At 40.0% G+C, this 15,471-nt stretch overlaps 1 protein-coding gene across 1 annotated transcript in view; it reads left to right on the top strand.

Annotated features, from left to right (window-relative positions):
- Positions 1 to 15,471, top strand: part of Mondo (MLX interacting protein mondo) — a 451,046-nt gene that overhangs the window by 341,468 nt on the left and 94,107 nt on the right. Inside the window, exon 3 of the mRNA XM_068230074.1 lies at positions 4,878 to 4,951. Coding sequence (XP_068086175.1) covers positions 4,878 to 4,951 — 74 coding nt within the window. The remainder of the gene's footprint in view (positions 1 to 4,877; positions 4,952 to 15,471) is intronic.

Genomic DNA, 15,471 nt, shown 5'->3' with positions numbered 1-15,471 from the left:
CCATCCATTCATTCTTCGTTCTCACGCTTTGAATTCTGGTCAGTCGTGAATTTTAGACTTTTAATTTGTCATTCCATTTTGTCTCATTTCGTACCATTAGGGGCCGATGACCTCTATGTTAGGCCCCTTTAAACAACAATCATCATCATCATCATCATCATCATCATCATCATCATCATCAGTACCACCTTGCGAAGAAAACCAAGGATCTTCGTTACATAGAAGCAGTACCATTATGCGAGAAACACTACGGGCCTGTGCGTTATTTGTGATAAGTGTCATCATGTGCATTCCACCGGTCGGTTCCACTGTGTTCAGAATGGGTCTGCGTTACCTGTGAGTAGTACAACTTTATAAAGAACACCCTGGGTCTACGTTGCCTGTGGTTGGCACCACTTTGTGAGAAAAACCACGAGTTTGACTGGCGCCCGTTATACGTACCACTGTGATGAAAACCATGGGTCTGCGTTGCCTGTGAGTAATACCATTATGTGAGGAACACCACAGGTTTGTTTTGCCTATGGGCGTTACCATAATGTGTGATACACCGTGGTTGTACATTGACTATGATTAGTACCGCTATGTGAGCAACACCATGAGTATACGTGGCCTGTGATTAGTTTCACTAAGCGAGGAACACCATGGGTCTGCGTTGCTTGTGAGTAGTACCCTTATGTGTGAAACACCATAGGTTTGTGTTACCTGTGAATGGTGCCATTGTGTCATTCCATGGGTTTACATTACCTGTGATTAGTACCACTGCAGGAGGAGCACCATGGTTCTGCTTTACCAGTGTTTAGTACCTTTATGAGGGCCCGGTGACCTGGAATTTGGACCCCTTTAGATAAATATCATCCCAGTACTTACGGCATTGTTAATAGGTTCCAATGATGGTTTTTGTTTCACGATCATTTTTTCATCGTCATTCGTTTTAGACTCAGCAATCCCGAGCCGGACTGAGTGGCTCAGACGGTTAAGGCGCTGGCCTTCTAACCCCAACTTGGCAGGTTCGATCCTGGCTCAGTTCGGTGGTATTTGAAGGTGCTCAAATACGACAGCCTCGTGTCGGTAGATTTACTGGCACGTTAGAGAAGAACTGCGGGAGTAAATTCCGGCACCTCGGCGTCTCCGAAGACCGTAAAAGTAGTTAGTGGGACGTAAAGCAAATATTATTATTATTATTATTATTATTATTATTATTATTATTATTATTATTATTATTATTATTATTGTTGTTGTTGTTGTTGTTGTTGTTGTTGTTGTGGACCCCTTGGACTAAGGACGCGCCCCCACGGGTGCGCGGACCACGGTTTGGGAATGCTTGTTCTTTGGTATTGCTTGGATCACACGGGCGAAATAAATTCACTATTTTTTTAAAATACAGGCTCACCGGCGCTGGGAGCCATCAAATGAGCGACCTTGGATCCATTCATTGGCCTATCACAACGGTGCGGTGCGAGTGTGGCAAATCGTACACGAAAAGCGCTTAGATAAGACACCGTTGAGCGCGACCTTGGCAACGTTAGCTCGGAGTAGCGTTATGTCAGAGGGGGGCCGTGCCTCGCCCAACCGCGTGCTACTCTGGAGCTCTGCGGACAGAACTTTGTGGTTTATATACCAATAACGAAAACCTTCGATTGAAGCTATGCAACTCACTTGACATGTTGCCAGAGAAAATTATGCATCTGTACATTTCTTACCGGTTAGGGCCACCTCACACCAGACAACTTTAATCAGATTCTTGCAGCTGGCATTTTTAAAGCTGAGCTTCGTTTTAAAATGAAGCTCTTAGCATCCTGTGACTTGTTAACTGAGAACACAAAAGAATACTACTGTGACCAGCTACGTAGGTTGGAGGGTTTTGATGTAGTCTGCTCGCCTCCTAATACATACCTGCCAACTTTCCCGATTTAGGCGGGAGACTCCCGATTTTCGACAGTTTTTCCCGCCTCCCGATTATTCTATTATTTCTCCCGATTTTAGCTTATTTTTTGTGAACTTTAAACATTTGTTTTAAAATCCCTCCATTTAAGCTTTGTACCCCAGTGGCCGGAAGTCCTTCGCACATTGGCCACTTACAAATGAAATATCGAGGTTTATTAATACGAGAAATGCGCGCGAATGTGCGATGTTTATTGAAACTTGTATATCGCGACGTGTACATCGATTGTCGATCTCTCGTTCTCGCGTGCCATGTACGTGTTCGTTTACATCAGTCTAGTCTATTCTAGAGACTAGTCGCTAGATTTGGAGTTTTTAAGTAATTTAGCGACAGAATTTCAAAGATAGCGACTAGTGAATTTTCTAGAGATTTTAGGAGCCATTTCAAGACAATTCTGGCGAATTTTAATTTATTACTTGATAAAAATAGCATTGCACTTCGCATAATCGCGCGGGCGCGTGATGCATTATATTAATCTATGCATTTGCTAAGTAATAGCATCTAAGTGCATGGCTGATTCACACGTGTGAAGAATGAGTTCATACTATTTTCGGAAGGCTTATCAGAGACCGATCATCTCACTCACATACTTTCTGTGGGGGAATAGAGATGTGTAATTTTTAGCCTTGTAGCCTCGTATAGCAACAGTCTGGTTTAGAGACAATAAGTGTTATATACGATAGTATTCCTGTATTGCGAAGGACACGTAGAATAAGCAGTTTTGACCAATTGTATCTCCTGATTTTTCCTGATTTTCAGATCAATCTCCCGATTTTTGGTTCTGTAAAGTTGGCAGATATGCTAATATTCTCGAGATAATTGGGTCGAATCCTAGCACAGTCGGTTGGCGTTTAAGTGTGTTCAAATTGAGTCTCGTCTTCATGATTCATGCCGATGTACGGTGATCCGTGTGGAAAATTTACTGGCATTTTCAAAACACCTGTTCACGCAAATATTCCAGTGTTTTTTTAAACATCCGTAAATAATTGAAGGAGCATTAAACATAATGAATAATAATAATAATAATAATAATAATAATAATAATAATAATAATAATAATAATAATAATAATAATAATAATGTAACTAGAAAACAGTATATCACAAACATTAGTGAATCTCCGTGTGCACTGCACTTGGAGCAAGGAAGTATCAAGAAAACCAACAGGTTTAAGTACCTCGGAGAATGGGTGGCACCTAATCCCTCCGAAGGAGTAGCATTATCAACGCGAGTTAATAAGCTAGAACTGGTATACCAGCTGACCAAGAACGCCTACAATAAAAAGGGTCTCTCCCGAAACACTCAAATGAAGCACTATCAGTCAGTCATCCGTCCTGAAGCCTTATATGCTTCAGAAGGTCTAATATTCAACAGGAAGGGACTCACGGACAAGTTCGAAATCCAGGAGAGAAAAATGTTGAAGATATTGGGACCAGTCAAGGAAGGGAAATAATACAAAAGGCGCCCCAACCAAGAGCTCTACAAATACTGTGAAAAAAATCACGGACGTGGCCAGAAGGAGACGCCTAACATTTTGTGGACACGTGTATGATGCCAGAGTGACCAACCAGCTTCTCGTTTACTGGCAAAAGAACAAGACCAAGCCACCATGGTTGATAGAAGTAAACAAAGCTCTGCAGGAACTGGGAGAAACAGAAAGAGACTTAAAAGACCGGACATCTTTCAGGAGAATGCTTAAACACAAAAGGTTTCAGGACAGACCTCTAAGAAGGAAGACAGGTTCCCTGTGGACAAAGGAGAGTAAGGTACAACGCAGCCAGAGGATGCGCAATTATTCGGCAAACATCAAAGCCCACCCCACACGCAATAGTTGAATATCGTGGTCCTAGTCAGCCTATACGAAACAAGAATAATAATAAGAAGAAAACTTTTAAAGCTTTTCAGTTTGTCGAAAACACTAACTATAACACATACAACACTGTAACATACCCGTAGAAACCACACTATTATACAAAGAATGACATGTTTCGTTCCTGCAAGTACATCATCAGATTCTGTCAAATCTCACTTTTTTAATTAATGAAAATTGTTTAGAAATGTCGAAACATTTACGTTTATATTCTGTTTATATCCTTTAATACCTGAAATTTAGGTCCTCATAGTCGAAGTCGTTGGTTTTAATTTTCAACGGTTAGAAGAAGTAATACGTGGTTGACAGCCGTTAAGGATTTACGAAGGTAGTCCTCTTCGTTTCGGTGTTTTCTAAATTCGTACGTTCATGATCACTAGTTGGTTCATTCCAAGCTATGCGTTATGTGTTAATGTCATATTTGGAGCACGGCCGACTGGATCTCTCGCTGCGCTCCTTGTTAGCTAGAGCGACGCATCAAGTCGGCCGTGATTGGGGAGCTTATGTTGTCAGCTCCCGCTTGGAGCGCTGTGCCAGCATACAGCGAGCCACCTGGTGACAAACGAGTGTAACACCACAATTCACCAACGGTAAAATATTCTTGAATTTAAACCCTCGTTATTGTAGAAGACTTTCTCAGGAACAGTCGAGATTTTCTTCTGAAGACGCGGAGCAAATTTTCTCTGCGAAACGTAGAGAGGTTCACCTTGTTTTCTCGACACAGCATAAGCCCAAACGCCCATATCATGTCTATAAAAAGCAAATTTAAAGAATGAAAATAAATGAATTTTCTGAAATATGTTGCTGTGCTGTTCATTTCAAATCCTCTGTTAAAAAAGAAATCAAACTTCTATCCTGAAATCTAGATATTTTTTAAAATTTATATGCTTAAGCTCTGGCACGAAATATTTATAGGCACTATTGTTTATGTACAGATTTAACACTGCTCTATCACCCCCCAGTCTTATTGCATATCCTTCATAGTCTTGAATTTCACTCTTTTACCGTTCTCTCTACGTCAGTGAACGGCAGTTATGCTAATACTAGATATTTTCTTGTTTTCAGTCATCATGAAGCAGAACACGATGGTGTGTCAGTTCGCTTCGCCGCTCGATGTGGATACTCACAACAAACCAGAGGTGAGTGTATCAGATTTAGTTTTACGCGTCGCAGTCTTGTAGGACGAAAACGGGCTGGTAGCCTGTGTTGATCATTATTTAATAGTAATTACTACAGTCCGAAAGTTCAGGCTAAAATAGGCAGGCAAGTAAGCGCTTGATTGATTTTCCGTGAGTGGATCAGAGACCATGACAATGTCGTATGTTTTCAAAGCTTTTTGATAGAAGGTTATCATAAGCTAGCTTTATTTCAAATACAAATGGTTCATTGTACAGTTGGTGAATTTGCTGGAATGTGCCGTGTGGTTGTGGAATATTCAATCAATCAATCAATCAATACTGATCTGCATTTAGGGCAGTCGCCCAGGTGGCAGATTCCCTATCTGTTGCTTTCCTAGCCTTTTCCGAAATGATTTCAAAGAAATTGGAAATTTATTGAACATCTCCCTTGGTAAGTTATTCCAATCCCTAACTCCCCTTCCTATAAATGAATATTTGCCACCGTTTGTCCTCTTGAATTCCAACTTTATCTTCATATTGTGATCTTTCCTACTTTTATAGACGTCATTCAAACCTATTCGTCTACTAATGTCATTCCACGCCATCTCTCCGCTGACAGCTCGGAACATACCACTTAGTCGAGCAGCTCTTCTTCTTTCTCTCAATTCTTCCCAACCCAAACATTGCAACATTTTTGTAACGCGCGTGCCTGGAACGTCGTGTGTGCTATATAAAGGAGCTCCTAGCCTGTCCAGACGCCCACTGACCCCGGTGTCCAGCTCCAGAATACACCCTACGTCGAGCACGGAGGCTACTCCTCTTGAAAATGTGCTTCGGCCAGGTGGACTGAATTTCTGGCAGTAAGAGGTCTCACCTCGGGTCACCGCTCCTCGTGCCTGTTCCGCTGTCCATGTCTAGTCTTACCATTATATGCTACTATCATTCCCTAGCTAATGCAAGCTCCCATTATCAACTTAGTTTCGCTAAGTAGGAACTCTTCAGTCATTGAACTTACGTTAATGAACTCAGACACTTCAACAAGGAAGGATTCTCTGAGATATTTACGTCAGTGCTTCTGATAGTTTTCGACTATCAAGAACTTTTCATGTCACAAGGACTATCTTTCCAAGATAGTAGTGAACGTGAATACTCCAACGTGTATATAGTGTACAAAGACAGACTCTTTCTCCAAATTCATAGTTCATTTTGCTTCGAGATAACTTTCAGTTTTGTTAGTGTAAATATTGTAATTTTACATGTGAAGCAAATAAAGAAGTTGTGTTTTTTGTAAACCCAACCTTGTTTACAACAACTAAAAGAAATGGATCCATTGATATAGTTAAGATTTTAAAGAAGACACGCATCGACTGTAGTCACTATGGGCAGTGCGCAGTGTGAATCAGCAGATGATCCACTCTCAAATCGAGGTCAAAAGGCATTGAAATTCCGTTAATAATTTGGTATTCATCATGCAGTTATTGGAGTTAAATGCTAACCACTGTAGTTCTTGACAACTCTCTCCACGCGCCAAACCACATAACTCCACACATAACAGTGTTAGGTAAAGAGACTCGAGCAATGTGATGGGTTAGATATGCCATGTCGACATCGTTTCCTTGCAGCGACAGTCGACTTTCCTACATGGCGTTGTTGCGTCCACTGTCTTACATCTTCTTCTGTATGTATTAGTCATGAGTGACAACTACCCCGCACGAATGGAGAATATACCAGACAAATGGAAATATACACATAGGAGTGAGGAGGGCAAGGCGATGTGGAATGTACAGTCGGAAACAAAAGCCTACATACAGTGAGTCAAAATGAAACTCATACACTAGAGGAAAGCTTGTTTATTTGGATTCAATAAAAAAATATAACCATTAGTTTTTTTATTATTGTTCTGGTTTAACAAATATACATTTCTCTACTAAGGTACAAAGTAAATCTACTCCTATTTCGTATTCTTACAAATAAAATGAATACATTATTCTTAAACGTGCATGAAACAGGTAATTGTTTTGTTAGTGGATTTACGTCGCACCCACACAGATAGGTCTTATGACGACGATGGCATAGGAAACGCCTAGGAGTTGGAAGGAAGCGGCCGTGGCCTTAATTAAGGTACAGCCCCAGCATTTGCCTGGTGTGAACATGGGAAACCACAGAAAAGCATCTTCAGGGCCGCCGACAGTGGGATTCGAACCCACTATCTCCCGGATACAAGCTCACAGCCGCGCGCCCCTGACCGCACGGTCAACTCGCCTGGTGAAACAGGTCAAAGTAAAACTCAAACACCTTCAAGTAGTTACTGACTGATCTAATAACACAATGTTTTTAACAATCAGTACTTTGTAGGGTACCGTTTAGTACTTTTCACGGCTCTGTCCGACTCGTTGGCTGAACGGTTAGCGTACTGGTCTTCGGTTCAGAGGGTCCCGGGTTCGATTCCCGGCCGGGTCGGGGATTTTAACCTTAATTGGTTAATTCCAATGGTACGGGGTCTGTGTGTGTGTGTGCGTGTGTGTGTAGTCTTCATCATTTCATCCTCATCACGACGCGCAGGTCGCCTACGGGAGTCAAATAGAAAGACCTGCAACTGGCGAGCCGAACCCGTCCTGGGATATCCCGGCACTAAAAGCCATACGACACATTCCATTTTTTCACGGCTCTTAAACGGTTAAACATAGATTGTATAAACTTTTCGCAATCGTCGCCATAAGACCTATCTGTGTCGGTGCGACGTAAAGCCCCTAGCAAAAAAAAAAAAAAAAAAACCTTTTCGCAATAAGATGGATCTGTTTTCTTCCATTCTTCACATAAAGCTATTTTCAGATCATCTTTGTTCGAAATCTGGTGTTTTCTTATCGCTACTTCCAAGTAATGCCATACATTTTCTATCACATTTAACTCTGGTGACTGTGGAGTTGTCTCGAATACTTGAAGGCAATTATACAGTAGCCATATCCGTACTTTATGAGCTTTGCGCTTCGGGTTGTTATCTTGGTAATACTTAAATCGATCAAGTATTCCAAGCCTTTGAGAACCAGATCGTAAATATTCTTTCAGTATATTTAGATACACCTGCTGATCTGTGGTCTCACCAATAAAAGTCAACTCTCCTGGTCCACTAGCTGACATGCACCCCCGGACAGTTACACTACCTCCACCATGTTTGACACTTGGACGTAGATTGTTAGATTTCAACTCCTCGTTTGGTTTTCTCCAGATATTAACCTTTCCATGTGATCCGAAGAGATTGTATTTGCTTTAATCTCCAAAAATAACGGTCTTCCAGAAGTCAACATCTTTTTTCTGTATACTCCTTACCGAAGCTCAACCTTTTCTTCCTATTAATCTTGCCAACAAATGGTTTTCTCTAGCTATTCGTCTATGGCTATTACTTTTCCTTAGGATGAGTCGAATAGCTTCTGGATATTCTCTCTTCTTGGTATGTTACTCAGCCATCACAGCCAGTTTCGGTGTACTAATCGCTGGATTTTTCTTCACTTGTCTTACTATTCAACGTTCCTCCCCGAGGTTGAACATTTTTCTCCCACTCACTTTGTCTGTATATTCAAAGCTGCGTGTACTTTTATATTTCTTTATAACGCACTGTACAGTTGCATGACTCCTGTTCATTGGTTTACACATTTCTCGGAGTGATTTTCTTATGGTGAAAAATCATTAGTTATCTTTCTTCTTTCGAAGATGCCCTCTTTGACGCTCCATGATAGCACCGGAACTTGTCTGTACTTCCCAACTCTCCATAACAAACTGAATGTCGTGTCGAAACACAGACATGCAGCATTTGTACTGCCCCCTTATCTGCCCATGAAGGACTTTATGAGTTTCATTTTGAAGTACCCCAGCAAGATACAGCGGTTATATCTTGCTAAGTTAGGGGATGAGTTAACTAGCCTGTGGTGATTTGAAAATTCAAGACATACCTTTATTGTTCCACACATAAAATGCGAACATAAATATTGTCCACATTTCTATTCATAAACACATACTAGTTACAGTGGTGAATGAGTTTCAGTTTGACTCACTGTACATCTCAAAATTCCATGTAAATGTAAACGAAACAGAACACTGTACTTATCTGCACCTATAAAATAAAATGACAGACTTAGAGATGCATTATGACGTTATTAAGTAAGTGTAGATCTAAAGGCAATAGAGTGTCATTTATTTTCGAAACGAAACAAATGTTCAGGAACAAAAGTGAATACAGTATACACTTTAAATTTTTCACTGTCATATTAGGTTCAGTGCTTTGTCTTCCCTCCTATTTATCACTGTGATGGATGCCATAATAAAGGCACTAACAAGGAAGGAGCAGCAGGACTTGCAAGCTTTCATCTTTGCAGACGACGTGGTGAGATCTGGGGTAAAACCGAAAAATGATGTGGAGGAAAAGCTGCAGAAATGGAGTCCAGAGTTTAAGAGATATGATTTAAATATCAACAAAGCTAAGACGGTGGTGATGAAGTTTCAGAGGGGAGAGGACAAACTACAGATCAAAGTAAATGACACCAAATCAAATGACAGTGTTCCAACGTTTAAGTACTTGGGTAGTATAGTATCAAAAATCAACCTTGCAAAATATGAGGTGGACAGTCGAATTAGCAAGGCAACTCAATTTTACCACCAAGTAAGACAACTGCTGTGGGATAAACAAGTAATATTAAAAGCAAGGATGGAATTATATAAATCATAATATACTACCAACGTTAACGAGACAACACAACTCAAAACTCAGGGCTGCAGAAATGAAGTTCTACGCACCATGATACGGAAGACCAGGAAGGTCAAGTTCAGGAATGAAGAAGTTCGAGAGGAGTTGGGAATAGGAGACTCCCTACTACAGAGGATGCAGAAAGCAAGACTGAAGTGATTTGGCCATGTAAGAAGGATGAGTGCAGGCAGGACTGGAAGAAGAGAATATGAAAGAGAAGTAAAAGGAAAAAGACTAGTGGACAGTCCCAGAGGAAAATGGACCGATCTGGTGAAGAAAGATGTCGAGGAGAGAGGACAAGATTGGGAGAAGGTTACGAGAGAACAGTGGTTCATGGACAAAGACGGAGGGGGCTCGTGTACCACATCCGGGCAACTGGAGTTGGTCAATGATGATGATGATGATGATGATATTAGGTTTAGTAGTTTGTGTTTTCACCTTTTGCGGCTGTCACAGTTTCCAAACGCCAGGGCATCGATTTCACTAGGTTTTTGGTGATTTCTGGTGAAATGTTATTCCATTCTGTTCTAATGACAAGTTTCAAATAGATTTTTTTCTCTTGATGGGATATTTTCGAATCCTCGTATGATGTTCTTCCCAATGGTGTTCAATAGTGTTCATGTCAGGGAACTGGGGAGGCGAATGCAATTTCTTGGGAACATTGTAAAACAGCCATTCTTTCATTACAGCGGTATGTTTAGAGTCGTTATCTGTTTGAAAGACCCAGTCATTTCTTAGTCCCAGTTTTTCAGCACACTGTTTCAGATTTTCCTTTAATATATTCAGATACTTCCATTTATCTATTTTATTTTCGTGTCTTTCAGAACTCACGAATGTCAAAATTCACGCATTTCAAGACGAGGATTAGTAAGAGTAGGTTTGTTTACCTGGACCACTCTCGATGACATCAAGCAGAATAACTGACTAAAGATCAGTGTTATACTTGCAGAATTTGGTCTGTGGTAGGATGATAATTCCTGTTCCTTTTCTTCTTTGTCTTGAATAGCCACTGAACTTATTTGATGTGTACAATTCTTATATTAAGTTAAAGGCCATACGGAATAACTTGCTCTGCTATTGAAATGGCATTATTAAAGTCGAGTCTAGATGGACTGGCTATATAGCAAAAAGAGGAGGATAATAATAATACACAGGGATACAGGGTACTATATCTTGTCGCCAGTGTGATTCATCAGGGCATTTAACTACCAAACAGACAAGACCGAATCACATATAAAAGAGGTTATTAGTCATATTAGTAGAGTTACACTGCTAGTTTGCTTTCCCAAAGGAAATGAACGAGTGACTGTGCCAGTTGAACTGTAGGGGTATATAATAGACAAGAGACATTCAATGCCAATTGAAAACCCCATTTCATTAATTTCTGAAGAAAGTTGTTCCGCTGATGATTGAATTTCTCACACTGGAACAAAATATGGTTGGTAGTGCCGACTTTTTTTACCACATTCACAGATACTCGAATCGATCACCTTTATTCTAAATAAATGTTGAGGGGTACAGGCATGATTGAGTCTTAATATTATCGTGGTTATTTGTCGTCCTGCGAAGGAGCCGGTAGAAAACCAGAGATGCTTGGGAATAGTCTGCAAAATATCAAATACATGCTTCCCCTTATACTGAGACTCACGTTTCCAGTTTGCAATCCAAAGCTTCCACAACTGTTCCACCACTTTTCTCCATAAATCTAAGAAGGGTACTGCTAAATGATACGCCAAGCCATATCCATTAGCAGATTCATTAGCTAGTTTATCTGCTTGTATATTGCCCGTATTTTCTATATGACTTGGAATCCACAAAAATATTACTTTGACATTAATAATTTCTAAATCGTAACTTATTTTTCGAATGTTTTGAATATACTGATTTATAGGGTTTCCAGTATGAAGTAAAGAGAAAAGTGTTCTAATTGAGTCCGCGCAATTCCTTTATCCTAGAGTATTTTATAAACAATGTCAATAATACTTGCCTTATAGCAAAGATCTCCGCAGTATACGTGGTTAGGAAAATTGCTTTGCTACTTGTAAATATGGGGAATAAAAAGCTGCAATTACACCTATGTTTTGATCCATCCTTACAAAATGATACGAAAGAACAATACCTACATGGGCTGAAGGTCACCACGCACCTGCGGTTATCGCAGGCATCTGCTCTCCGGGGTCGTGAATTTTGAGATATATTAGAATGTTAATTTAGCTGTTGTAATCGTGAGTTTTGTTACTATTTTCTACTAATTTTAGCCCGTGCGTTCTGAGACGTAACCTTTATTTTCAATGAACACTGAATTGCCCTCCCCAGCACTGGACGTGCAACCCCAGACAAGAACGTTCCCACCACTATATTTCAGTTTCACTGACGGAACACAAGATTTTTCTCTTGGAGGCTTTAATAATTAGTTTCTATCCATACTTTCTGCTTTCCATTGCACTGTAATAAAGGAAAGAAGTATTTACTGTTCGGGAGGACGTCACAAGCGGAGATATCAAAACAAACAACATACAGTAAAGGTTCTCCAAGAAATTATGGAATAAGTGGATGTATGTACGTACACTTTTGTTTCCGACTGTATAAATAATGCTCTCACCTCATGTGGGTGGGGGACACAGACGAAGAATACACCCAGAAGGCGACTAAAGGGGGCGACGAAGGGATGGTGGAATTGGAACCATGAGATTAGTTGTGATTAGTACCATTGTGTTAGGAACACCATCGGATGGGAAACTAACGAAAGTATCAGTTTCATTTGGGCAACCCTTCCTTATATATTAGTAAGTATTTGAGTGGTGGTGGTGGTGGTGATTATTGTTTTAAGAGGAAGTATAATTAGACAACCATAGTCGGATTTTTGAAGGGCGGAAAAAAAAAAGTCCATTCGACACTCCATGTCGTACGATGTCGGCATGTAAAAGATCTCTGGTGACACATTTGGTGTTTACCCTACAAAATTCATTAAATCTCAGCCATAGACGCCCAAGAGAGTTTCGGTTTACCCGGTCTGTCATCTAGTGGGGGCCTAGAGTAAAATGGAACGTCGAAATTGACGAGCAGACAGCCAGATGGCGTCAAATTGAAATGTCTGCACACGGTAGCTGAGGCCATACGATTATTATTATTTTTTTTATCCTCTATATAATACTAATCTGAGAGAAAAAATGGAAGGGATCCGGCACTTTGAAAAATGAAGGTATCGGCCAAAGAAAGACAAGGGGCACGAAGGGCGTGAAAATGAAAGACTTAGGCCTCGAGTGCCCTAATACTGCCGGGGTTTGAAAAGAACAAGAGTTGACCGAGGGAGGCCCGATAGGATAGATGAAAGTGAGGAGGGGAAGTAATGCCAGGACTCAGCTAAGGGCCCCGTGGTCGCCAACCCACGCTCTCAAGGTGAGAGCCCATGGGACCCCTTTTAGTCGCCTCTTACGACAGGCAGATAATACCGCCCCCACCCACAGGGGGTTAAGGGTTTGAGGGAAACATCTTAGCTGACTCACTCTGTATAAATGCAGTACGCCGCTAGAACGATGTCGGAATATTCTTCTCTCCAGTTTTCTTCAGCCTATCACATCATTAACTTGTAGAGATTCCTCTCGTAATTGCGAAGCCTTACGCCACTCGATTCGCACAAACACACATTTCCAATTAACGGGGCACACGCTTGTTTACCACAGCAATTTATTTGAATTAATTACATTTGGAAGACCAAGAAACGTTGACGAATCAGTTTCCAGTAACAATTATTCAATAATCTCATTCTCGGCATCGTCAGTAAAGTCATAACTGAGCTGAGGATATTTCCTAATATGTATCAGTTCCTGCAGTTGCTCATTGTGCGGAGTAAGGTCAGAATTCCCCTTTAGGACAAAATACCATAACAGGCATTTTATATTTATTTTATATGGTGTAACTCAGGCTAAGAAGCCTACTGTTATGCCAAACCATCTTATATGTGCTACATTGTACAAACTAGACACACCTAAGGTTCCTAATTGCATATTATTATTATTATTATTATTATTATTATTATTATTATTATTATTATTTAATATCCAAAAACAATACAAGAACCCTATTTTATCAGAGGCATATTACAATTATAGTTTAAACTCTTAACAAATAGATCTTCTTATAAATTTAATTTACAGAAGAATTTGTTAATGAATGTGAGAAACTGCACATAACATTGTCTCTTGAGTACATGATACAGTGGTTCAGAAAATTCCAGGTTATAACCATTCAGGTGGCATTGTAAACAACATCTTCTCATTTCAAACACTGGACACTGAAATATCAAATCATGCACTGTCTGAACTGATCCACAAAAGCAAAAGCAACCGTCCGTAACATTCAGTTTAAAGCGTTGTAAATAATATTTAATTTTTTTATGACCAATTAAATTTTGAGTTAAAAGAAAGTTCGGCAGTAATGATTTACACAGTATTCGATTTTGAACTTCTGGAAAAAGTATTTCTCGCGTAACAGATCCTTTCAAACTGTTGTTGTTTGAGTCATCAGTCCATAGACTGGTTTGATGCAGTTCTCCATGCTACCCTATCCCGTGCTAACCTTTTCATTTCTACGTAACTATTGCATCCTACATCTGCTCTAATCTGCTTGTCATATTCATACCTTGGTCTACCTCTACCGTTCTTACCACCTACACTTCCTTCAAAAACCAATTGCACAAGTCCGGGGTGTCTTAAGATGTGTCCTATCATTCTATCTCTCCTTCTCGTCAAATTTGGCCAAATCGATCTCCTCTCACCAATTCGATTCAGTATCTCTTCATTCGTGATTCGATCTATCCATCTCACCTTCAACATTCTTCTGTAACACCACATTTCAAAAACTTCTATTCTCTTTCTTTCTGAGCTAGTTATCGTCCATGCAATGCCACGCTCCACACGAAAGTCTTCAAAAACATTTTTCTGATTCCGATATCAATGTTTGAAGTGAGCAAATTTCTTTTCTTAAGAAAGCTCTTCCTTGCTTGTGCTAGTCTGCATTTTATGTCCTCCTGCCATCGTTAGTTATTTTACTACCCAAGTAACAATATTCATCTACTTCCTTTAAGACTTCATTTCCTAATCTAATGTTTCCTACATCACCTGCCTTCGTTCGACTGCACTCCATTACTTTTGTTTTGGACTTATTTATTTTCATATGATACTCCTTACCCAAGACTTTATCCATACCATTCAGCAACTTCTCGAGATCTTCTGCAGTCTCAGATAAAATAACAATATCATCGGCAAATCTCAAGGTTTTGATTTCCTCTCATTGGACTGTGATTCCCTTTCCAAATTTCTCTTTGATTTCCTTTACTGCCTGTTCTATGTAAACATTGAAAAGGAGAGGGGACAAACTGCAGCCTTGCCTCACTCTTTTCTGGATTGCTGCTTCTTTTTCAAAGCCCTCGATTCTTATCACTGCAGACTGATTTTTATACAGATTGTAGATAATTCTTCATTCTCGGTATCTGATACCTATCATCTTCAAAATCATAAATAGCTTGGTCCAATCAACATTATCGAATGCCTTTTCTACACTACATTTCCATAAAATATTCCAGTGATGTAAAATATATTGCCTGATTTGTTTTTGAACATAACATATTGGAGATTTATGGTTTGGCATATCCAAAAGAGACGTAGCAGCTGATTTAGTTAATGAGTCTGCTTTTTTCATTACCAGTAAACCCAGTGTGACCTCTAATCCAAGAGGTACAGATGTGAGAACACTCCTGAGCTATTGCTGTTATATTGACAGCTATTGTATTTAAGTCCTATTT

Source organism: Anabrus simplex, chromosome 13 (assembly GCF_040414725.1).
Source record: "Anabrus simplex isolate iqAnaSimp1 chromosome 13, ASM4041472v1, whole genome shotgun sequence".
In the NCBI taxonomy this organism is placed as follows: Eukaryota; Metazoa; Arthropoda; class Insecta; order Orthoptera; family Tettigoniidae; genus Anabrus; species Anabrus simplex.
Note: the sequence above shows the minus strand (reverse complement) of the source record. Positions and strands in the feature narration are given on the sequence as shown.